Here is a 26,428-nt window from a genome sequence, read left to right on the forward strand (position 1 = left end):
TGAATGAAACATTAGTTGATACATTGTGAATAAACAGACAATAATCATCATGAGTACATTGTATGAAATCACACCACATAAGATTAAATATTGTTTTATTCAATTCATGACAACCAAGTAAGAGATTTAAGAAAGTGCCTAATGTGCAGGTTTTTATGCTCCTATAATTAAGAAGGCACACTTGAAAAAATCCTATCCATTATAGCAAACTCAATTTAGTATTGTTGCATGAAAACAAATTAATACTGGAATTACTCCATATCACTGACATTAAGTAATGTTGAAATTATAACTTCAGTACTCTCCCCGGTGCACCTGAAGTATGTCTGTATGATTTATCAATCAATTAATCAATCTTTATTTGTATAGCGTCAATTCATAACAGGTGTTTTCTCGAGACAGTTTACAAAAAGCAGGTAAAGGACCTTACTAAATAGATGTAAGTATACATTTACATTTTTATGTTGCTATGCTGATGATTACTGTTAAGACAATAATTATACAGACACTGTTATGTATTGTGGTTCCATGTTGCCAAAGTAGGATTTTTCCCACTCACTCATAAGGTCGAAGTGCAGTGGACGGTCACAGAAGGTGCAAGATGCCCTGGCAGCACTGTTGAGCCTGAGCCCGGAGTCCTGCCACACCTCCACCAGTTTCTCTGTGATAAAACACAAGCATTCATAAACATGAACACTTACATGCAGATATTTACTTCTTTACTACTTTTTGGCTTAAAAACAAATATCTAGTCATTAAGATTACTGTGTTATTTTTGTGATGGGAGCATTGTTCCCCCATAGACTAACAAACAAAATTCACTAACAAAAACAACACAGATCTAGTTTCTCTCAGGTTTCCTGCACTCACCCACAAAATAGTTCATCATCGTGGGATCATGATGAGGGGATGGAGCCAGACGTAATAGCTCTTCACCTCGAGGCACTGTTGGGTAGTTGATGGCCTGGACATAGATGTTGTGTCTCTCAAGAAGTGTGTCACACACCTTACTGTTCAGCTCAGCGTTGCCCACCTAAAATGTTTTTATTAAAAGTTAATTGTTTTTCCAGTCCTATTATAGATAAATACTGTACATCCTTTCATATGATAAACATCTGATCTTAAACTCTAACTACCAGAAAAGTCAGATGATGATTTGCTGAAGTGATGGTCTTAATGTACCAGCACTGCTAGACTCTCATACCTGAATGGGTATGATGTGACTGGGACAGTTGACCACAGGTAGGCCCTTATCCATCAGTAGCTGTCTCATGTGTTTGACGTTCCTCTGGTGGGCTCTGCGGAGCCCCTGGCCCTCAGGACTCTTTAGGACCCGGACTGACTCCAGAGCTCCAGACAGGACCATGGGGGGCAAGGCAGTTGTGAAGATGAAGCCTGCAGCGTAGGAGCGCACAGTATCAACCAGGGCGGCGCTGCTGGCAATGTAGCCTCCAACGCAGCCGAAGGCTTTGCCTGGAACAGCAACAGATGATAAAAAAGTATGTTAGGGGAGTGAACAGAAATAATTCCGAGATTGAAATCATTGATGATCCAAATGCGACATATTGTGACTATTATGACTTTATATTGCTCGTTTTACTTAGAACTTAAAGGTAAAGTGACATTGAAGATTAACATTTCACATTTGAACATATTTAATTCTGAGCACACAAAACATATATTTTACTACAATGTGACACTTTGAAAAGTGGTACATTTTTTAAAACATGCACTAAAATATTTAAATGGTAAATGGACTTCTATTGTTCTCAATACTCCGAGCACTTTTACACTGCAGGCTCACCCATTCACACCCATTTACACACTGATGGCAGAGGGTCCTATGTTAAGTGTACACTAGTAATAACTAATCCGATTCATCCATGTTTATACCACACCAAAAAAGCAGTGAAAAAGGCATTAAAGGAGCGCTCCGCTGTACTCCTAATATTTACAGTCTATGACTGTACTTCAGCCATAGACAGCAACACTACCGCTAGGCCTACTGTTAAACTATTCACGTTGCTCTTTGTAGTGACTGTTACTGCTGTTACTATTACTTTTTCTTCCTTTTGAGCAATTGCAACCATATAGCCTAAGTAAAGTTGATGTTGAAACTGTTGACAGGGACTCCTACCTAAAACCATTCGTCTGTCTTAAGGCTACACAGCATGAAATCCCTATTGATGGTTTTATAAGAGCAATCAGAGAGGGAGTAGAGCTGGCACCCAGCAGATACAGTATCTGCTTCCTCTGAGCTCTCTCGTCCTCTACTGTCCTCATTTAACCTATATATGAGAAGTGACATGCTTTTTCAGAGATAGCCTATTGCTGCCTTTTTGCACTACAACAGTTTTTGTCAGTTCAATTGACTGGAAGTGAGAGTTTTTCTAAGAAGACGGGCAATAATCTGCGACAGTTTGAGGCTGTTTGCCTTGCCCTTGTAAAAGGACATACTGTTTAGGACAACAGTTATCAGCTAAGGAGTGGCCTTAAATATATGTATTTTATGCATAGGATATATCATCATCATAATGATTAAATAAAACAGGTGGGTAACAAAGATGTAACGTTTTTCAAAGAAGGCACATTTCTCACCTAAGGTCCCAGAAACAATGTCAATCTTGTGCATCACATTGTCCCTCTCTCCCACTCCAGCTCCATGTGCTCCATACAGACCCACAGCATGAACCTCATCAACAAACGTCAGAGCTCCGTAACGGTGAGACACATCGCACAGCTCTTCCAGAGGACATATGCCCCCTGAAAGCCACACAGAATAAAATTGTATAAGTGAGCCATAAAGGTGATCAGCAGGAAATATGTGCTGCAAATTTCCCTAAAGTCTATAATCTAGATATTCATTATTCACTTAAAATACATGTTGGGAGTTATCTACATTGTTTTTGAAAGTCAGGCAACTGACTTTCTCTTTATTAGCTATTGATTATGAATTTTAATGATCATTAGGTAGGCCTACTAGACTTAATTGACAAAATACATAAAGAATTACATGTCAATTTATTTAATTAGCAATGTATATACAACTTTGAAAATTCCAAACTTGTTCAGACTTTTATAACTTTCTCCTTTTTCACATTATAAACTATTATACACACAATTGTATACAGTAATTTATTGAGTAAATACACATAAAGAATACAATTGCATATAAATTATCGTATTATTTAAAGAAAATATAATAAAAGCTTAGTTTCAGTATTTTAACTACACCATATGTTTGAATCAATTACATAAAAAAAGTTACTCTAGCACTGCAAATATACATAAATATTCTCACCGTCCATTGAGTGCACAGTTTCAAAGGCCACTATTTTGGGAATCTTTGGATCAGAGCGTTGCAGCAGCTCCTCGAGGTGCTGGCTATCGTTGTGGCGGAATATGAAGCGTTTGACTCTGCTATTCCTGATTCCTTGAATCATTGATGCGTGGTTTCCTGCATCAGAGTAGATTTCGCAACCTGCACAGTAAACACATAATAAAACCAGTGAAGTTGATTTCTCTCTGAACATAACAAATCCTAATAACATGTTATATATGTAATATACTGTATCTGTAGTATTTAATATAATAAATTAACAGGCCATATCACCTCTGAAACGTTTCTGATAGACTTCACTATTCATTACTGTTGAATCTATTCCATCAAACCATTGTTTACCTGGAAGCATCTTTGCCAAAGTGAAGAGAGTGGAGTCATTTGCCACATAGCAAGAGGAGAAGACCAGAGCTGCTTTTTTCTGGTGCAGCTCAGCAAGCTCCTTTTCCAGAGACACGTGAAAATGACTGGTGCCTGATATGTTCCTGGTCCCCCCTGCTCCTGCACCGTGTCTCTCCAGGGCATCACTGAGGACATCCAGAACACAATGATGGAACATCATGCCACAAAAGCTATCCAATCCTTTTTTTCAATTATATTTTAATTCAAAGCTTTGTAATATTTGCATGTACTGCAAAACCCACTCAATAAATGGGTCTTAAAAGTGGCTGTTGCTGTTTCACTGGTAGTTCTCCACATTTGCCTCCTTGACTAAAGAGTAGATAGAAGTAAAAACATTAAAGTCTCAAAAGTTTAACCTGGTATAACAACGTAGGAATAAAAAAACATGAAAAAGGCATTCATAGACTGGTCCTTTCACACAATAATTAATCACTGACACTACAAATTCAATGGACGTTAGAGCCATTATGTAAAATAATAACCCATAAACAGTTTTGAACTGCAAAATTCAGTTTTAGAAAACTAAAGTTTGAGCTCATCTTTTAAACTTTAACACAATAATTTCACATTTGTATTTCTGTCTCACTTTACCTGATTGCACTGAGAACCTTAGGGTGCCGACTCATTCCCAGATAGTCGTTGCTGCACCAGACAGACACTTGGGAGCCCTCTCGCCCGATGACAGAATAATCATCAGCAAAAGGGAATACCTCAGCACTTCTGTTGACTGTTTTAAAGACTCTGTATGTGTGGTCCTTCTTTTTCTCTGCAATCTTTTCAATGAAGAAATGATCATAGTCGTAGCTGGGGCCAACTGCAAGAAGAACAGTGTTATTTTTTTGAATGAGTGCAAATAACAGGTTATATAAGCTTTTTGATTATTTTGGCTATAAGACATACTCATGTTGTCTTTAAGAAGGTGGGTGACAGTGTTTGTTTGAGCAGATTTTTGGAGAATTGAATCCTTTAAACCCTTCAAGAGAGAGCTCATCAAACCTGAAAAAGGGAGTGAGGGTCTATCAAATCTTGGATTCTTTTTGGTATTTAAAAGTAGCTTTGCCTCTGTTTGAATTCAAATTTTATTCCTCTGATGTTGGATGTGTTTCTTGCAGAATCAACAATTACTTACCTTCTTTGACGTCCTCCTGCACTTCAGGGCTGGCTTTGACCATCCCAATCTGAGTGGTGACAAAAGGGCAGCTTTTTGACAGAGACATAGCTACTTGAGTAGCTGTTTGGGCATACAGCTGCCTTTGGTCCACAGTGGGGAGAAGGTGTCTCTTTGTTTTTGTGGGTGAGACAGTCAGCTTGTTCTCTAGAGAGCCCAGGCCGCTCAAACATATCTGTCGAGTGATGATTGGACATTGGTCGGCCATAGACAGCAGGGTGGCTCCGGTTCTTCTCAAAGCTGGCTTAGGCACGGACTTAAGGAAGGGACAGTGATGTAGGAAGGCTGCCATTGTTCTTCAATGAAGTGATGTTCTGAGTCTAAGTTAAAATTGAGTCAAAACAAAAGAAACATTTGAAAACAGGAAGGAAGAAACAGGAAGAAAACATGATCCAACTTGAAACTTAGCTCCATAAAATTAACATCCCATCATTCCAAAGTATGTTATTAATGAAGGCAATATGATGTATGTATTGGTTTAGTTAAGCTATAGGAACCAGTAGGTGCCTCCTCCAGGGTGCGGCAGGTTGCTGCTTCTTATCTTTACCCTGCAGACACTCAAGAGCTGCCCTGACAGACGTCATTAACTCTTTCTATGCACTGACTAATATGTATAAAACACTCAATAATTTATTAAACAGTGTCAAAAATTGTTGATACTCTTTAATATTTGCTGATGATACTATTTAGTTAAAGATGGACCATCCCTACAATTTCCAGCACAATCTCCTGCGGTCTGCAGATAAGAGCAATTCTTGGGATTGTGGCTCTCTTGTGGTTAGATGTTATCTAAGTCACGAGTGCCTTTAAACACAAGAAGTACATAACTCGATTTTGTGTGTAATTTCTTTCCAAAACATTACATTTTTGATCACATTATAAAAATATATCCTTTAGCCACAGTTTGTAAATCTAATACAATATTGTTTTGGCAAAACTGTGCTTTAAACTTAATTAATCTAACAATACAATTGTTAAACAGTGATGTTTAACATTGTATATTACAACAGGACTGCTACTAATAATGTTTATGATATTGCTAAAAGTGATACAACTCGTACTATTACTACAAAATAATGAAAGACATGTTGACAGCAAAATTTACAAAAAAAGACAAAGCCTCTACTTACTACCAATATAAAATAAATGAATAAAAAATGTAAGAGAAAACAAAGTCAGAAAGCTTACCTGTTGACCTGCACTGAGGACGAACTTCAAAACAGCAAATAGGCAAAGGTATTGCAGTTAACTGGATGAATGTTAAAGACTTAAGACCTGACACATGCATCAGGCTCCCTATAACCCTTCAGATAAGTCAGATGGGGTTCAACTTGGGGGCCAGTCTAGGAGTTATGTAAGGCGTATGCCTGTGGGTGTGTGTGTGCGCGCGCATGTGCGTGTGTGCATGGGAGGTGCAAAGTAATGATAGAGCTCCACAGAACCTGAAAATGTTTGGACATGTATTAACAGTTTGAACAATGATGACGCCTTTTCAAAAATATAAATACATAAAAAATGTTTTGACAAACATCAAAGTGATGCTAATTGTAATGATAGAAAAAGTAACCTTGTGTTTTTACATTCCCATTTTTAAGTGTGACATAAAAACAACAACATATACCCGCCAGTAAACTTTAGGAACATTTTATGCATGAAAGTGTAATAAATACCTACTTTGAACTATGTTGTTTATAAAATGAATCAGGGTAATAAAGACCTAGGATTAATTACGTTTGTAGTTCTTCCTACTTCTTTTTGTTTATGTGAAATGGTGAAAAAAAAACAGTTTTTTGTTGTTCCTTTTTTTTTTTTTTTTTACACATTTTTCATATAGCACTTGTTGGTGTTTCATACTACACGGAAAAAAAGGCATCAATCAATCAAAAAAATCAATCACTCAATAGCCTAATGGTTCACAATAGAGTCAACTACACATGCACGATTAGTGTAGAAGGGTCCAGGGGTAAAAAGGAAACTTGAGACCTATCATGATTTAATTGTAATATGCAAATTACAAGTGGGATTAAAATGTTAAGCGTCATAACTACTCAACCACTTTAAGGAATCATTACTGCTGAGTGTCACTGTAATGATTCCTTAAAGTGGTTGCTGTCCTGAAAACCAATGTAGCCACAATGATTTGGCCTGTTTTTTTGTTTTGGAATCATAGTGGTGATTAAAGGAATAAATATAGCCAAAGTGAAAATACACATATTTAGCCTAATGTTACTCTGATAAAAATATTTTAAAAGTCCGGATTCAAATTTGATGGTTTAGCCTTGTTAGTACAAAAGTAGTTCATTTTTCTCAGTCGCTATGGTAAATTTCTCGAATCATCCTCTATATTTGCAAAACAGTGACAGTAAATATTTCTCAAAACAATTCATACAAATACAGGCAAAACACCATGGCTCAAATAAGATTAAATTGCTTAGTCATGTTGTCAATACTGTTGTCAGTACTCTGGAGGGAGGTTCTGATGTAAATCATGGCTAAAGTTTTGATGACAATCATTGTAAATTGGAGGTTATATTGTCGTGTATGTGGGAGTTTTATTGCAAGAGACTGGACAAAATTCACATTCACGCTTTAATGGTTTGTACTGTAATTTGTTGACAGAACACGTCATTGTGATACAGAGAGGGAAAGACAACACTGCATAGTACAGAGAAAAAGAAACAAAAGTAGAAACGTAAACATAGGACTATCTACCTAGGAAAAACTGTACATGCAGTGCTGTAGGAATTACAGTTGCAAACCATTGCCTGGTGATGTTGAAGTGATGAAAAATGACATTGTCCCAAACTGTCACATACTTTGGCAGGTCATCTCCAATCTGACCCCTCTCTTCTTTAGGGTTAAGATCCCTGTAGAGTAGTGTTTAATAAGGTGACAAGACGCTCTGTGTTATACAGCCCAATAATGGGAATATGCCTTGGTACACCATTCTCAGAGATAGCAGCACCCATGATTATGTTTCCGCCCCAATCAACTGTAGCTCTGTGGCCGACAAAATTTCAACCATGCCTTCTGAGTTTTGTTAGATTGAAGCCAGCCTCATCCATCATACGCTATATCCAGAAAATGACAGATGAATTTGATGACTTACATGCATTTTCATTTGGGAAAGATACAGTTACATCACATACGGATTGGATCTGCTTTTCTATAGCCATAGCAAATGTGTAAAGGTCACACTTAGGGCCTGATTTACTAAACATTTGCGTGTATTAAAACGTGTGCAAACTTGATACCACCAGCAAAAAATTTACTATCTGATTTACTAACAGCGTGCAGTGAGGATTGCATCTTTCAAATGAGCAAAACAACACGTATTGTCCAAATAGTTTGCCTTAATGAATATGCAATACGAGGCGTTTCTGCCTCAGCGTGCAAAATACTGGGAGGAGAAAATGCAATGAAGTTAAGTTAGTACACGCGATGTGATTTAACAAGCCAGGCAAAAATTGCGGTGATTGTGACGGTGTTTGAATTTAACACCTTTGAAAAGAACGTGCTAATCCAAGAGCCCCAGTGTTACACACAGCAGGCTGCAGTTAGGAGGAGACATAGGCACAATAAAAGACGTGTTAACATGTTTAAATGACAGAAAAATTAAGGGTATGCATTTTTTTTTTATCTTGCTTTAATAATAGTTTAAAACAAATGCCATGATTAAACTATAACTGAACATTCACAGCGTCTGCATTCTAAAGAATTTCAACATTGACATGTCGTCCTATTTCCCTCTTTTCGCCAACATTACATTCTAAACTGGGCATTTCATTTTCTCGGTTTGCGTGTCTCTGGTGCGCGCCAGGCGCGCTCGTCTCTTTACTCTACATCCCTCTACCTCGCTGCTGCACTGTGGGACGCTTGAATGCGGGGCTTACCATGTTTGTACCCTCAACTTCAGTACCTGTTGCCATGGCATTTATGTCCGATCAGACACAGCGCTGACCAGCTTCTGCTGCGCAACGATGGCACGAGTGGCACACACACTGAGCACCAGTGCCACAGAGGACTCGCACCTCCTGCGCAATGTATTACAATTCATTCAAAAGAGGGAGGGAAGAAAAGAGAGGCCCTGTTTAATACTGAGGTTTTCTTATAAGCCACTTTTTCCTTTTGTTATATTCATATTTATCTGCTATTATTTGAAAATACTTGACGTTCATTTGCCTCTCACTAAGACATATTTTGTACTGTCAGTCGTCCAGCTTTCCGTCCAAACTCTCTGTGATGTAAACCAGTAGAACACACAAAAGCTTGACAGAAATACTACCGCCTCCACAAGGTTTGCACCTGACATCATTCACGCAAATGTTCTTAATAAATCACGTCCGCAAAACGCCCACAAGCCAAATGTGCAAACTTTTGCAATGAACATGCAATTTAGTACTTTTTAATTGAATCTTAGTAAATCAGGCCCTTACTTACGTATATCACTATACAATGTTGTACTGTTGTACTGTGATGCCGCATGCTCATACATGTCTTACCTGTGCATACTGGTAGTGCAGCTCCTTCACTCTTTCACCATTTATTTCAAATGAAACGGTGTACAGCTGCTTCACACACACACATTTGGTGTCTTTTCAGCACCAATCAGCATCCGCATCAATGGTTGAGATGCTGATGTTGAATGTTATTAAAAAATGCTGTTGTCCTCTATAATGGCACTCTGTATCTCCCTTAGTCCGATGGCATTGTTTTCTACAACAATGGTGCAAATAGCCTCCCCTGTTCAGGTGTGAAAAGGGGCCTCTGCCACCCCTGTGAGGTTGTCTTGTGGAAAAAAGACTAATCCAAAAGATTAATCGAAAACAAAACAAAAATGTCACTTTTTATACACTTACAATTATACTTACTGTATAATGTAAAATGCGAGTGGAATAATGTAATATTGTATTAAGCGTGTATTAAGCGTGCAGCAAAGACATCGAGCTGCTGGCGGTAGGTCTCCGTCCATATTACATGCCCAGGGAGTTCTCCCACGCCATTGTTGTTTGTGTTTACATTCCTCCGCGAGCGCACGTCGAGACTGCGTGTGACGTCATCCAGTCGAACATCTCAAGATTACAAACACTGCACCCTGATGCTTTCATTGCCATCTCAGGGGACTTTAACCATGTTCCATTGAACACTACACTACCGGACTTTCACCAGTTTGTAAGCTGTCCCACCAGGAAGAACAGGACAATAGACCTCCTGTATGCAAACGTGAAGGACGCCGACACTGCCACCCCCTTACCACCTCTGGGGAAGTCCGATCACAACCTGGTCCTACTCAAACCACAGTACAAGACAAAGATCCAGAGACAACCGGTAACGACAAGCACCTTCAAAAAGTGGTCTCGTGAGGCAGAGAAGGCTCTCAGAGACTGTTTTGAGACCACTGACTGGAGTGCCCTGCACTGTCTCTACACATGGTGAGAACATTGAGGGGGTCACACATTGCACAACTGACTACATGAACTTCTGTATGGACGTTGTGGTTCCCACTAAAACTGTGCGCTGCTTCCCAAACAACAAGCCCTGGATTACCAGCGATGTCAAGGAGATCCTCAACAGGAAGAAAAGGGCATTCAAGGAGAGAGACCAGGCAGAGCTGAAGCGTGTGCAGGGGGAACTCAAGGTCAGACTCCGAGAGGCAAAGGAGGAGTATAGAAGAAAGGTAGCGCAGAAGCTGCAGAAGAACAACATGAGGGAGGTCTGGGAGGGCATGAAAACCATCACAGGCTGTAAGAAGAAAAACAACAATGCAGAAGACGGGGACCCTGAGAGAACAAACCAGCTCAACTTGTTTTTTAACAGGTTTGACTGCCCCATCGCTGCAGACAGTGCCTGTCCCCCCAGCACCCCTCTACACACCCCCTCCCTCTCTCTCACCCCCCCCAACACCTCCACTAGGACAAACACAACATCCCAGGACTGCGCAACCCCCTCCATCTCCAGAGACATCATCCCCCCTCCCCTCCACCATCACTAGACAGTGCCTGTCCCCCCAGCACCCCTCTACACACCCCCTCCCTCCCTCTCACTCCCCCCAACACTCCCACCAGGACAAACACAATCTCCAGAGACAATTCACCCCCCCCCCCCCCCCCCCCCCCCCCATCACCAGGGACCAGGTGAGCAAGGAGCTGAAAAGACTCCGCCCCAGGAAGGCAGCAGGCCCAGACAAGGTGTGTCCCAGGATGCTAAAGACCTGCTCTGCTGAGCTGGGGGAGCCGCTTCAGCACGTCTTCAACATGAGCCTGCGGCTTGGGAAGGTTCCTGTGCTCTGGAGACTTCGTGCCTCCCCAAGAAGAAAAACCCCAGTGAGCCAGGCGACTTCAGACCAATTGCTCTGACATCCCACGTTATGAAGACCTTTGAACGGCTGCTGCTCCAACATCTCAGACCCCAGGTCCAACACACACAGGATCCCCTGCAGTTTGCATACCAGGCAAAGGTGGGCGTGGACGATGCCATCCTCTATCTTCTACACAGGGCTTACTCTCATCTGGACAAAGGGAGCAGCGTGATATGAGTCATGTTCTTTGATTTCTCAAGCGCCTTTGACACCATCCATCCCCTCCTACTGAGAGACAAGCTGACCGAGTTGAGGGTGGACTCGCACCTGGTGAGGTGGATCACTGACTACCTCACAGAGAGACCACAGTACGTCAGACTGAAGGACTGCACATCTGACACTGTGCGATCTTATGTTAAAGCAATGAGTGGTTTCAAGAAGAGCTTGGTTTAACATCAACAAGCATGCAGTGGTTTATTAGGGGTCGTTTCCTTAAGACTGATTAGGATAACATTTGGGTCTAAAACAGGAGTAAACTGGTGTTGATCCTGAGAAAGAGATCATAAAAGTCAACCCGGCATGGAGTTGTAAATCTTAAGGCCATAAGTTCAGAGTAAGTTTAAGGAGGCTAACAGTTGTTGTCCTAAGTCCAAATAAGGACTTGGATGGTTTTCTGTTTTCTTTGACCAATGCTGTATAAGTACGAGTGTCTTTCTTTGTTTGAGGGGGCTCACATTTCGCTGGTGACTCTCCCAGGTGCCATGGCTAACCTGGACTGACGCTGTTTCTTGTCTTTGTAAATAAATGTCTTACATTACAAGCAAGTCAGTGTCAGCGGATATTTCTTCATCATCTATACATCATCGTCAAAGGAGGAGAACTTAAGAAACTACATTAATGGCGCTCCAAGCAGGGTCAGTTTGGAGCGTTATTGCAGCTAGAAGCTTCTTCAATTCTACAGCATTTTGGGTGAGTGAACACATGTCAGAGTGCTGATTTATGTTGAGGTAGTTGTGCTGGCTCCACTGTCAAAGAACTTGGAGTGAAAAGAGATGATGTGTTGATGTTTGAAGTAATTTCTGTTTAAATTGGGATTTATTGAGAAACAAGAAAGAAAGAAGAAGAAAGAAAGAAGAAGAAAAAGAGTTAGAGTTAGTATAGCAGAATTAGTAATAAGGAAGTTGGAAAAAAAACCATGCAAGAGTATGAATCAGGGCCCAGATCATAACAGTAAGACATGTGTATTTTAGCTTCTGCGTGAAAGTTGGCTTTAATGGGATGTAGTCTGATTTGTGAACTGAATTATGAGGGTGATAACTAAAAGATAAACTAAACGTATAGTCAAGAAGTAAGACATAAAAAAGGAAAGAGTTAAAAGACTAAAATCTGGATAAAGTGAAAGTATCTGGAGATAAGAAGTGTGGGTTAAAAGCATGCAGGAAAAAATAAAAGACAAAATGTGGCAACAAAGAATTTTTGTTGATACATTAGAGAGAAATCTTAGACTTTAACAAAAAACAAAACTTTAAAGTAACATAGAATGGTGGAGTTCTTTGGAGGTGTGTGTGCTAATGGATCCTGGGTGTGTGAGAATGTGGGCTGCAGGACAGTCTTTTTGTGTGTGTTGAGCTCTGTGTAATGTCTGTGTTTATGTGTATGTGTTAAAATATGTTTAGGTTGATGTATTGGTGTGTGGTTTCTGTCTTTTTCTGTGTGTATGTGTGATTTTTGTGGTGTTGGTTTGACCTGACTTAAAGAGGATCTTTAGATAGGATGTTCACTCTCTGATAGTCAGCCCATACTGGAAGTGATTGCTAAATTTAAGAGGTGGCGCAAAGGGAGGTGCTTTAAATGTGTTAAAGAGTTTATTGCTTCTGAGAGAGGAGAGAGAGCCATCTCCTTTCTTTTTCTCTTTTTTAGATAAGAGAGATACAATAAAGCCAAAGAGATATCAGAGTGAATGATATGCTCTTAAGGCCGGTTCACACGGCAGGATTTTAAAATTGTCGGCCGATTTCCCAAACTGTAGAGACCACACACATGGCGATAAATAATCGGAGGTTTTACAGTTTCGGTCGTACAGTGTGTGGTGTGCAGCCACACGGCAACATCAACACACCACACACGAACCGATTTCACTCGCGAACATCCCCCGATCAGACAGGAAATCTCGCAAAACCTCACGAGATTAAACGTGATTCCAGAGTAAACAAACATGACGGGCGAAGAGGATGCGGTTTTGATCGTTAGTGCTGTGTTTTTATGCGACAAAACACGTTTTAAAAAGAAAAGGCGTTGGTCAAAGGAGTGGAGACAACGGGAGCGTGGACTGTACGTGCTCCATGATGATATCGCGGTGAGTAGTTGTTTTTTTCTCATAGAAATGTCGTTACGTACAACCCTGATTGTTTACCATTGAAATAAACGTTCATAAACGTTTTTACATTCATAAGATACATAATACATAAGAGTTTTTGCGTTCCTGAAACACAGTATAATCACGTATATATGTATATGTATATATATATATCACTCATTCTTGAGATAAGGGACAAAACAGGTTTTAAAAATGTTTTTTTTAAATGCACACAGCATTCTTTGTATGTGCATATGTTTGTAGAGAAATGTCTCAACAATTTAACCATGTAAAGGAACAGGTCCTAAATGAAATATTTTTTAATGAAAATTATCATGTTGCATTTTGGAACTTGATTTGTGTCAACTCCGTCAGACACACTAAAAAGTATAGAATTTTAACTCCTCCAGTCCAAGAAAAATCCAAAGTCCTGAAATAGATTGCTGTAGTGTTTAGTTACTCTGATATGCCATAAAATATAATATATAAACTTCTATTGTGATGTCACACTATTTTGAAAACCCCAATTTCTAAATATCTGCATTTTCAATATTTGTTTTTAATTTTAGTATTATAAAAACAATTTTCTTAAATAAATAAGACATAAGACATGTAGATAAGACAGTCTTTAATAACATTGAAAACACAAACTGAATAAAAAACAAACTGTATTTATCAAAAATCAACAAAAACATGTATCTGACGGTGTTGACATTGAACTGACGGTGTTGACATTGAACTGACGGTGTTGACGTCTATTACAAAACATTGTAGAACAGAACAATAAGCGCCATTCTCCTCCTCTTCTTGCTCTCCCCATCCCCATCCATGTCTTCTTCTCCACTTGTTCCTCTCCTCCACATCATCTCCCTGTACTTCCCTTCCTCTCCTCCTGTGTTCCTCTCCCCTTCATTTTGCTCTATTAATGCTCTTCTTTTCTCCTCAATCTGCGTCGGATGTGCTCACGCTCTATGAAGTCCATCATATCAGTGGCTATGGTATACATCTCTCTCGTTGGGCTTGACTTGAGTGGTGTTGCATTTCCCATTAGTTTTACAATGATGTCTTCAACTGGGCAGAAACAGACATCCCTCCAGCCAGACTTTGGTTTGAACTTTGTTGTTGGACCATGGGGATGTAGAAACTCGACTTTCACATCTTGGTGCTCAGTATCCACAGCAATGGTCCTGGCTAGCCACCAGTGGTCATCATACACAACTGCAAGCCAGTCTCCATTATTAAGGCTGCCAACAGTAGGTGCTAACAAAGCACTATCAGGATGTTTTAAAGGCTCCTCATCCAACTCCCCCTCCATCACATCTTCCCTCTCCTCCTCCATCTCTCCTTCCATCTCCCCTTCCATCTCCTCCATCAACACAGCCAAAGGTCCTTTCTTCCTTGCAGTCCTTGCATCACACTGCTGTTCCTCTGTGTAGACAGGGAAATAGACAGAAGCTGGGCAGAAGCACTGGCAAACCAACATCTCACTGCAAAAGCAGGATAGTTGTCTGTGGTAGATTCTGTTCTCATATGTTATGACCTGATGTATTTGTCTTGTTGAGGGAATCTGTTTGAGAGGTTGCATTAGAAGTGTGTCATATGTTTGCATGTCTTCTTCTGCAATATAGTACAGCTCAACACCCTTCAGACTGTTTGAGACCTTTTCAAAGAATGTATTTCCATCTGCCACGTCATTTCCTCTTAGGACCAAGTTGTCAGCTGTTCTTTTCACTGTTCCTCCAATGCCGTCAGGGGCGCCCTTACCATGGGAAGTGGGGAAGAAGTTCCATGTTGCTCTTTCAAAACCCAGTGTAGGTGGGACAGCAGAGACAAGAAAAAAATTCTTCTTGTTCTTATACTGTTTGCTTGGACCATCAGACCAAAAGTGCACAGTGATAATCTGTGGATATTTCATCTTGATTTCTTTTAGGACAGGATCCATGTGTGTCCAGATTGCTGCAGCATCCTGTCTCTTCGACTCTGAAACTGTGCAAAACCCTGCCTTTCCACCCTTAGTGTAATACATCCCAGTATGCAGTGTTATCTGTGGCAAATTTTGTCCAAAATGGCAGGCCTGAACTTCTGATTGATACCGGCATCTCCATGATTCAGCAAAGTCAACATGGACAATTGCTGTACTTTCATCACAGTTCTCAATTAGGTTTCTGTATTCTTTTGACTGGTTTCGCATTTGACACACATGTGTTGTAGTTTCATTTCTGAGTTTTTGCTCATAGAGTTTGATGAGCTCTGAAAGACTGCCACTGTGTTGGACAAGCTTAGTGTTCACATGGATTCCATTGGCTGTGTCCTCTTTTACTCTCTCCCACTGCTTCCACTGCACATGAATGTTGTCTTGCTCATGGGTTGGAACTGTGCATTTGCTTAGACATCTTGAGCAGGTGCGAAGAAGACAGGCCTCACTTACTGGACAGCAACACACTAATCGAAAACTTTCATCCAGTTTGTTCGACTTCACAATACCAGTCGATCTCAGGACCTCAAGCATTAAGCATGCATTTTCATGCATTTGGCACAGACATGTCTTCCGATCAGAAGCTTTTGGGGCTGTAACATAGAATGGCCTCAGAGTACAGAATGCAGAATAGCTTAGCTTCAAAGTTGGGTTTCTAATGAGGAAATCAGTGTGGAGGTTGATCATGGAGTCTGTAAGGATCATTCTCTGGTGCTTCATCTTTTTCCTTGTGATGGTGTCCATTTTATCAGTTGTTACATGTGCAGAGTTGATGAGGAAATCTTGAACAGTCTGTGTGATACCTTGGAGGAATGTTTTCTTTTTCTGTGCTGTCTGTTTCTTTCCTCTTATTAATTTGTAAGTTAATCCAAACTCTTGGATTTTGTTAAGGAGGCGATACTTCTTCAAAATCCTGCCTGACAAACTTAGCAATGGTGAAGGACGCCGTAACACAGGAGTTTGTTTGTTTTCCTGAAGCTCTCTTCTGAGAATGTTGTGGAAAAGAAGGGCTTTCTTGATTTCTGGATTTACAAGTTTGCTTCCTGACAGCATTTTCTTAGTTTCTGTCCCTGGGGAGTCCAGTATTGTTTTAATTGTAGCCTTTTTTCCTCGCCATTTTTGCTTTCTCAATTTGTTTCGCTCTTTTGCTACTTTCTTAAGCTTCTCTTTCAAAGCTTGTATTTCTCTTGAATGCCTTTTCCTACTTTTTCTTCTCTCCCTTTCACTTCTGCGAGACTGTCTGGTATTGCATTCATCAATACTCTGATCTAGTGGACTGTCTGGGGGTGTGTCTCCTTGCAGCAGTGCACCTTCACTGGACATTCGCTGTCTGGACCTTTTCTTTGCATCTCTCCAATACTTTCTCTTTTGCCTTTTTGCCCTGTCTCCTATGTTGCCTATTTGCATTACTTTTTTGTCTTGAACTCTTTTCTTCCACCTTTGTCTTTCCTTCTCTTGCATCTCATTTTTTATCTGGGGGTCACTGTTCAATTTCTCTCTTCTCTTTTTTTGGTAATCTCTATTTCTTCTCCTTTGCTCCTCAACAGACAATTTCTGTCTAGCCATGTTTTCCTACAATATAGTGAGAAATAATTAAAAAAAATCCAATCATATTAGAACAAACTGCTAAAATCAGCAACTTTTATTTAATATAGAATTATAATATATAAATTCTGGGACTGTTACACAGTAATAAGTAGACCACATTCTGTCCATACTCTACAAGTCAGAAGTGTAGGGGATGCATCACAAAGGTTAATAACACAATTCATGTTATATATGTACATTTGTGTGTTAATATACCACTGAAATAACATTTCAATCTTTTACTTTGTTTACAGATAATATTATATTTGCACATTTAGAGGTTCTTGGTGGATTTTTCAACTCCGTCAGCTTTCATGTCAACTCCGTCAGTTATAAAAACTGACGGAGTTGACGTCTGACGGAGTTGACAAAAGGGAATTTTTTTCCCTCCAAAACTTGTATTGTTCTCTGCAGCTAGCTGGATTGTTCTCAGTTGCTAGATGCCCAAACAACCTTACTAAAAAGCCTAAATTCTATTCACTACTGTTTTAAAAAAATCATGTTAAAGGGGAGACGGTGTTGACATATTCTAGCTGTGACCTTTGTAATATCAACTTTGTTTATCTAAAATATTAAAAAATGTCAAACTTACCAGAGCATCAGTGCTAGTGCTGCACTCAGCACAGTCAGGAAGAGGAAAGGGAGTCTTCAGGGATATAGTTTACCACACTATTGTCTAATTTAGTGGGGATTGCTGAAAAATCTGACGGAGTTGACAGAAACTGAGGACATAACTTTGATAGGCAGGTTTATGGGGAAAATATTATTTAAACTTCACTGTATATATTTTTTTATAAATTCATGACCATTCTTTTTATTGAAAATATATGTTTCTGAACTTGTACAGTTTTTTAAAGTTTTTTTGGGCATGTGAATATTTTGTCCTCTTACTGAGGACAGGTTGAATAACATGGACCCCCAACGACAGACCAGACAATCAAAGAAATTCACACAAAATAATAAAAAAATGGATGATAAAAATTACATAGGTATACTCAATTCCTTCAGATTGAACTTTTTAAGCATGGGAATCATGATGAATGTATTGATTTTTAACATAAATCTGACTTTTTTTGGTAGGACATGTTTTGTCCCAGTTTTCAAGAATGAGTGATATATATATATACATATATACACACACACATATATATATATATATATATATATATGTATATGTATGTATATGTATATGTGTATATATATATATGTGTGTGTGTGTGTGTGTGTGTGTGTGTGTGTGTGTGTGTGTGTATATGTATATATATATGTATATTCTGTACTCTGGTGGACTGCAGCTGTGGATGTTTATGCCGATCATTTATATTTTCATATTTCACAGGTCTCTGACAGAGAAGGGGTCAGGGAGTTACTGCGAATGAATATGGAGGAGCTTGAGTTTGTCCTCAATAAAGTAGCCCCATTGATCACAAAGCAGGACACAAACATGAGGCTGTCCATTTCTGCGAAGGAGAGACTGGTGTTAACGCTAAGATTCTTGGCAACAGGTTTGTTTGCAAAAGTCTGCTTTGTTTATCGTGTTTACTTTTACTTAATCGGGTGAATGAAACTCATGTTGTTTCTTTATCTTGTAGGAGACTCCTTTTCATCATTAAACTTCCAGTTTAGAGTTGGAAAGTCAACCATTTCCAAGATTGTCACCGAAACATGTGAAGCCCTGTACCAAGCATTTGCTAAGGATTATCTCAAGGTAAGTCTAATTAAATGTTTTTTTGAAATACACACACAAATTAAACACATACTGCATGTGATCTCTTTTTATATATCAGTATGTATTTGATTTTAACAGTAAACATTTTTAAAATGTATTTCTTTAAAATATGTTCTCAGTATTATTTATATGTGAAATACAGAAAGCCAAGGAAAAAGATATATACACAATGGAAGTTGAACTATTTGAGGTCTTTTCCCATATGCATAATTCTGTCATTTCAGACACCAACTACAGAGGAGGAATGGCTGGAGATTGCGCAAGATTTTCATCAGAAGTGGCAGTTCCCCCATTGTCTTGGTGCCCTAGATGGCAAACATATCAGCATTTTGCCCCCTGCTCATAGTGGAAGTGTCTTCCGTAATTACAAGGGGCATTTCTCTGTATTAATGATGGCTCTTGTTGATGCAAAGTATCAGTTTCTTTATGTTAGTGTGGGGGCACAGGGAAGAGCGTCAGATGCAGGTGTGTTTAATGAATCGGATTTCAAGAAAGCGCTGGACCAGGGCCTTCTAAATATCCCTGCAGCAAAACCACTTCCACAGTCAGACATAGAAGCACCCTTTGTGATCCTGGGTGATGATGCTTATCCTTTGCGCACGGACCTCATGAAGCCGTACTCCTTTCGTCAAATGGACTATGAGCAGAGAGTCTTTAACTACAGGCTTTCTCGAGCACGCAGAGTGGTCGAAAATGGATTTGGAATACTTGCCAACAGGTGGAGAGTTTTCCGCACCACCATAATGCTCGACGCAGACAAGGTACAGAAGGTTGCCTTAGCATGTGTTTGTCTCCACAATTATTTATGTGGGATTAGGTCTGCCACATATGCACCTCCAGCCCTGATGGACTCAGACGACTGTTACCACAGAATTGTTGAGGGTACCTGGAGACAAAATGGTCTGGCACCCATGCTCCCTCTTCAACCAGGAAAACCCTGCAATAGCTCCATTGCTGCCAAACAAAACAGAGACAAGCTGAAGAGCTACTTTGTTTCCTCTGCAGGCAAGATTCCCTGGCAGGACAACTACATATAGGCTTTGGCATGTTAAAGCCTCTTAAAGCTGACGTAACGTTTTTTTTTTATAGCATTTAATATGTTGTTATAATACATTTCTGGAAATTAAAAAATAATTAGAAATTGAAATGTAATGGATAAACTTTTAATATTCCAAGATTTAGAATATTTTATATACACACCTTTTGTTTGTGCTTCTTTGTTTATTTTAGTGTTCAAATTTATATAGTATTTATATTTTGATATTTGATTTACCTGAAATTCCCTGTGCAAAAAATTAAACTTTCTCCATGTCCAATTGCTCTTGCATCTTCATATTTGAATGAAATACTTGTGTTGCTTTTTCTACTTGTATTATTTTTATGAAATTCCATATTTCAATCCTGAAGCCATCTATCCAGTTGGATAGAGGTCAACTTTGAAAACATGAAAAACAGTCTGTGGGATCAAATAAATAACTTTATTATTCACTTCAGGATACAAGCAATCTTTACTCCTATATATAACAAAAGTTCAATTAAAACGAAGACATCAAAAAAGAATGCAACTGAAGATGCACTTGAAAATAACCACAAAACAGGTAGTTGAGTCTGACAATCTCCCCCTGTATGTATTCACTCGTCTTCTAACATTCTCCTGTAGTTATGTATGTAGTGATATGGCTCTTGTTGAATTGTGTGTGTGAGTAGAGGGGTTGGTTGTGTGTTTGGCATATGTACAGAGGAGGGTACAGGGTAAATAGGTGGCACCTGTGCATCATTCTCCTGAGCCTCATATAAATCGTTCATGATTTTTCTCTTTATTCTTGTCTTTAGCACAGCGTTTTTAATTGACCTCAACTCCTCAGCTACTTGTTGTCCAAAGTGGCTGTCACTATCTTTGCTTCTTCCAGCGTTAAAAGCTGTTGACATCTGCTGTAAAATTTTCAGTTTTTCGATTTCAATTACATCATTAGATTGGCTTTTCTTAAGCTTTTTCGCAGGTGGTACATGAGCTACAGGAGGGGAAGGGTCGTCATCATTTTGTAGAAAAAATGTATCCTCAGCAGATGTTTCCTCAGAGGCCGGAGAGAGGTCATCATCTACATCACTCAGGAGGTCCCTCTCAGCAGCCAGAGCATCTTTAATTGTTTGAGGCAGCTATAAAAGTTATAAAAAATATTAATGGATATTTAGACAACACTTAAATATTGATAAGAAGTCTACAATCAGGATACATACACTGCTTTCAGTTGGACGTTGGGTGACATGCTTCTTCAGAAACATCAGTGTCTTCATGAGCCACCTTTGTTTGCTTGTTAGTGGCTTTTGCAAACTCCCACTGGGTTTACTTTTCAGAAGCTTGCTGTACTGGGTCCTCAAAGTTGTGGCCCGTGTCTTTACTTCTTCCACTGTCATTAACAATAACAAGACATTTACATGAATGACCGTTATCATCAAGTTAACGGTTGGTAGTGTAGAAGAAAAGTTACCGTTTATCTCAAGTGCAGCGGCAATTTCTGTCCAACTCCTCTCCTTGTCCTGTCGGTTATGATACTCTTTGCATGAAACATTGTATAAACATTCATGATGTTGCCATAGGTTGACGAGTTGGTCCTCCATCTCCGATGTCCACCGGACTTTCTGTTGCGCCATCATGACAGCTGTTTTTTTTTATGCTCCCGGAGTTTCCTCGCCTCTACGTCACCTCGCTTTCTGATTGGCTACACATCAACCGTCAACAGGCTCGTGCTCGTTTTCTCCTCGGGAGACACCACACATGATGAGAGATCGGGCCAAAACAATCCAACATGTTGAATATCCCCGATTTGAGATCGGAGCGGTCCCGACATTCTTCCGACCAGACGAGAGCGGTCTGAACACACCACACACGGCAGGATGATCTTATAAGATTATTTTATGATGATCGGGCGTCCTTAAGATTATCGGAAGGAGAGAATCGGAGCCGAAATCGGCGTGATTATCCTGCCGTGTGAACCAGGCTTTAGGGTTTTTAAATACAAAATAGAATTTAGTAATGATCAATTTAAACCGTAGGTTAAAACTTCAAGAATATACACATTTATCCCTCATTCTGAAAATGACCCATTTAGTTATTTTTAGGAAATAAACAAACATTGTTTACTGTGTAAATCCTATTATCTTATTGGTAAAATAATTCAATTAAAATTCCACTAATATTAATGATGAAATATAAACATAAAACAAACCTGAACTACACTGTGTCACACTTCTTTAAAACAAAAATTATAATAGTTCTTTTTAGTTTTGAGTTCATTTTCATTGTTTCAACATTGAATTATCTGTTGTTTTATATCTGAAGCTTAAAATGTTGTGTATAAGAATCTGGAGTGACTAAGACATTAACCTTCTGTTTTGTTTTCTATTTTTTCATATGTTGTGTGAGAGCTGGAGTAAAGACAGAGGAGATGGAATGTGTCTGAAGTGAAGCAGTCCAAAAGGCAGATGAGAGGACACCATGCAGTGATTCATGGACACTGAAGCTTTGCAGATTACAACTCAGAGGAATCCTGAATTCAGCTTGATCAAGGCCAGTACGATTTTATTCATAAACTCTTTCAACAAACACCTGCATTTATCTATGAGCATACATTCATTTGTAAACTAGTAGTTTATGATATGTTTGGTTTGTTTTCGCATATAGGATTATGGTAAATTACATTGTAATTTTTTAGGAGGAATCTTGGCAACAGACTGATTAATTTATGCATCTGGTTGACTAATGAAGCAGTGTTGGTTGGGTTGCTTATTGTGTTGGAAAGTTGATTTGATTCAAAGGTGTTGAGTGCTGTGAATGTTGGTTTCATCATCTGAGGAAGGTTTAGTTTGATGTGAGTTTGTCTTGAGATGGAACATTGACTCTATTTCCATAGTTTTGAGATATTTGGGTGTGATTGGTGATACAGGGTTGCTTGGCACTCACGGTTGGCTGGATCTCTGCCAGGGTATGTGATGTCCATGATGAAAGGGCTGGAGGCTGCATTCTCAGCCAGGCTTAAGGCTGCAGAGGCTCATGAGAGGTAAAAAATGTATCATGAAACCAATGTTTGTCACGATGCTTATAAGATGGGTGAGATGGTGTGGTTGAATAACAGATGAAGTTGGCACCTCATTGGAAGGGCCCATACCGGGTCATGGAGGTGTTGGCGGCTGGGAGTGAGGCTGCATTAACTTACCACATCATCGATCCACTGGACTCTCTGGAGAGGACTCAGGTGATGACAGACTGAAACGTTACACTTTGCCGGTGCCTTCAGTGACTGTTAGTGGCTCTTCTCCTTCCATTCAAGCATCTCCTCTTTTGGGGGCTTTGCCACTCCCCTTGTCGCCACAGATGGGTGAGCAACAGGTGCTTGGGGGGTTTTTAGGGACTGAACTAGGGCAATCGCGTGGGGGATGTGTACTGCGGCCACCATCACACCTTAAGGATGTTGTGAGGTTCTGAATGGTTTTCATTGGTGGTGGGACTTTCTTGAAAAACTAATTAACTCAGGGCTTTCTAATTAACTAATCAAAATTAATTGCATCCATTTAGCGATTGAATTTGTGACTTGGTTGAGTTTGGGCTGCAAACGCCTCTTGTTTGTACTAGTAGCCGTTAGCTGTATGTTAGCTAGCACTAGTAGCTCCAATGGTTTGTGTGCTTACTCTGACGTGCTTTGCATTGAGATGGTACTGGAGTGTTGAATTGCCTCGGTGGTATGCAAGCTCTTTTATTGCAGTTTGCCCAGAACCACGCCTTTATCAAGGCTACCATCAGGTCGTTTCTTGAAATAAGAATTATTTCAATAAGTACTTGCATTGGCTATAACAGTGTGCTTTCATCCAGGTATTTTGGTAGCCTTTGGCCAAACTCTGACATCACATGTGCATCAGTGTAATCGGAGTACCTGAAAAAATGTGCAATGACAAACAGTTCCGCCTTGTTTATGAAGCAAGCAGAGGTTGTCATAGGGTTTTGTCTTTTCTCAGGTATAGTTCTGTTCATGGTCTGTTTCAAGGGGTTTCCTGTCTTCTCATGTATGTCTGCACTGTTGAAAGTGAAACAAGGACGTTGTAGGAGCTTATTGTTAGCATGTTATTTAGTTTTGATATTTCTTGCATATTATTTTCCACTCGTGACACTGAAGGCACAGGGGTGTGTTTATCTATGAGCATAGGTGACAAGAAGAGGAGGGAAACAGGAAGGGGGAGCACAAACAGTTCTCACCAGACCAGCACTCATGTGACAACCAGCACTCAGAAAAACCACTGGAAATGGTATGTTTTTTTTCTCATTTTTTATTAATCAAATCACTACAATAAACCATCAAGTCAACAACAATTACGACTGGATTATCATGATTGCGTCTGCGTAAAACTTCATCCCTGCCTGCCTGTTAATGGCAATCATTGGAAAGGAGGATCAAAATTGGAAAATTGCCATTACAGAGGGGGGAGTTGAGGGGGGAACATATGCAACAGATTGTTGTGTGGTTGCTATTGGTACAGTTTCTAGAGTGAAGTGTTTCTAGAGAGTTACCGAAGGTACCGTAAAGCGGTGGCGGGGATTGTTATCCAGTTGGCTGTACTACAGGTGGGTAAAAATAAAGTGGAAGCCACGACTGAGGAAGCTCCTTGTCCAGTGCTGGCCCGTCGCTAGTGCCCCAAATGAGTGAGGAAAAAACGTTGAAGATAAGAAGAAGAAATAGAAGAAAAAATGTGTTTGAATATGACTAAATATGATTAGTCTATAATCATTTTCATGCTATTATTTAGTAATGTTACAAAATAAGCCATGTACACAAAGCTACATCACATATTTTTAAAGGCTCTGTTTTCTTGGCTCCTGCTAGCAGTGCAAGTGCTTGTTACCTGCTTATTGTGGAGGAGAAGGGAAGCTGACTCTTTAGAAGTAAGTGACACAGATCGTACAGATTAATATCACGTTATAAACGACCGTGAAGTAAAAACGACGACAAAGTGACCAGGAGCCCAGGGACTAAAAAGTAGAAGAGGAGGAAGAATCTGAAGAAGACAAAGACGTAACGAGATGCACGGATCAATGATTTATCAGTTGGATTTAAACTAGCTTATTATGGATGGATGATAGCGACTTCAGTAGAACCTTTTTCCTAATCAATCGCTAGATTTAACCTAAGTTATTCCACTGTAGCCTACTTTTAATTTACTTTCATTCTTATTTAGTCTTTATTCACTTATTTTGCCCTTATGTTGTTCTAGGCGGAAAACCTACTTCTATATTTATTGACATCTTTGTTCTAAGTTAGTTTCACCCTGAAATGTTTATTTTCCACCTCCGGATGCCATTATTAGTTTGAAGCTCTTTCCTTTATAGTATTATGTCTATGATCATGAATGCATTTTGTACAGATGTTCTCACTGATTTGTGCATGGTGCAGTTATGGTGGTTACGAGGAAAACTGTTAAACTCTCCTGAAAAACTCTGCTGAGGTTAAAATAATACTTTGTGTTCATACTAATATAAAATGTCTATCATTTCACAAATGCTAATCTTCTCTCTCCAGGTACAATTTAAAAACATTTAAAACCATTCCCTGCTGTCCCTGAGCCGTCTGTGAACTCTTCTGCTCTGGCACTGGTTTGTTTGATCTGGGTATATGAATTTATTTTTATTTTGTATATATCTATAAGAATTGCTACCATTTTGTTCATATTTGTTTAGAAGTATTACTATTTTAAAGTAAAGAAATTATGTTGAATATAAAGCTGAATGCCACTTTTCTTGAAGTGTATGAATGTTGTCTTCGTTGAACCAACTGGCTGCAAAATAAGGAAATCTTGCCCAGGGCACCAAAATGGTTAGAGCCAGCTCTGTCCCTGTCTATGTGTCGTTTATTGTTTTTCATTGTGTATCAGGTCAGACGAACCCAGACAGCTTGGTTATCCTACAGTTAACCAGCCACAACCTGCACATTTCTGACCACCTGGCCATCACCATGGACATAGACATCCCTGTCCCCACCACTAAACAAAACTGGACCATAACTTTCAGAAATCTCAAATCCATCTCCCCCTCAGCTCTCTCAGCCTCACTCACCCACTGTCTGTCCGTCTCTCCTCCACCACCATCCGACGACCCCACAGACCTTGTAAACCATTACAACAACACACTCTCCTCCTGCTTAGATCAGTTAGCTCCCGTCAAAACGAAAACTGTCTCTTTCACACACTCTGCCCCCTGGTTCACCCCCGCACTCCGCCAAATGAAGACCCGGAAAAGGCAACTCGAAAGACTCCACAATAAAACCGGACTATCAGTTCATCGATCGGCATACATCGATCACCTTCAACAATACAAAGAAGAACTCAACGCTGCCCGGTCCACCTACTACTCCCACCTCATCCACTCTGGCTCCAACAACCCCAAGGCTCTGTTTTCCACCATCAACACCCTCCTCAAACCTCACGACAACATCTCGTCATCATTTACCGCTGAAAAATGCCAAACCTTCTTATCATTCCTCCAATCAAAAATCAACACCATCTACAGTAACCTCAACATCCTCAGGAT

The 26,428-nt window shown here is 39.7% G+C and overlaps 2 protein-coding genes and 1 long non-coding RNA gene across 5 annotated transcripts; 1 reads left to right on the plus strand and 2 right to left on the minus strand.

Moving 5' to 3' along the window:
* Nucleotides 1-78: 78 nt before the first annotated feature.
* On the minus strand, nucleotides 79-6,225 carry LOC306833944 (5-aminolevulinate synthase, erythroid-specific, mitochondrial-like). Of its 2 annotated transcripts, XM_079359589.1 has the most exons (10): nucleotides 6,099-6,225; nucleotides 4,872-5,230; nucleotides 4,643-4,738; nucleotides 4,334-4,556; nucleotides 3,683-3,867; nucleotides 3,302-3,481; nucleotides 2,599-2,763; nucleotides 1,205-1,473; nucleotides 871-1,033; nucleotides 79-661 (listed from the first exon to the last, which is right to left on the minus strand). In XM_079359589.1, exons 2-10 carry the CDS (start codon nucleotides 5,200-5,202, stop codon nucleotides 498-500), a joined length of 1,776 nt encoding a protein of 591 aa, XP_079215715.1. In that variant the 5' UTR covers nucleotides 5,203-5,230; nucleotides 6,099-6,225; the 3' UTR covers nucleotides 79-497. The 2 variants fall into 2 exon arrangements, with proteins under 2 accessions (XP_079215715.1, XP_079215716.1); XM_079359590.1 differs by lacking the exon at nucleotides 4,643-4,738.
* Nucleotides 6,226-13,187: 6,962 nt separating this feature from the next.
* LOC306834284 (uncharacterized protein) lies at nucleotides 13,188-20,157 on the plus strand. The gene is made up of 4 exons (XM_079360115.1): nucleotides 13,188-13,564; nucleotides 18,466-18,631; nucleotides 18,719-18,834; nucleotides 19,080-20,157. Exons 1-4 carry the CDS (start codon nucleotides 13,424-13,426, stop codon nucleotides 19,890-19,892), a joined length of 1,236 nt encoding a protein of 411 aa, XP_079216241.1. The 5' UTR covers nucleotides 13,188-13,423; the 3' UTR covers nucleotides 19,893-20,157.
* A 157-nt stretch (nucleotides 20,158-20,314) lies between these two features.
* Nucleotides 20,315-21,614, minus strand: LOC306834352. 2 transcript variants are annotated; one of them, XR_013780480.1, is made up of 3 exons: nucleotides 21,345-21,614; nucleotides 21,094-21,263; nucleotides 20,315-21,012 (listed from the first exon to the last, which is right to left on the minus strand). It is a non-coding gene; the product is annotated as an uncharacterized lncRNA (long non-coding RNA). The 2 variants fall into 2 exon arrangements; XR_013780481.1 differs by having other exon boundaries at nucleotides 20,315-21,263.
* Nucleotides 21,615-26,428: the final 4,814 nt, after the last annotated feature.

The sequence above is a fragment of the Symphodus melops genome (assembly GCF_947650265.1).
Source record: "Symphodus melops genome assembly, chromosome: 13".
NCBI lineage: Eukaryota > Metazoa > Chordata > Actinopteri > Labriformes > Labridae > Symphodus > Symphodus melops.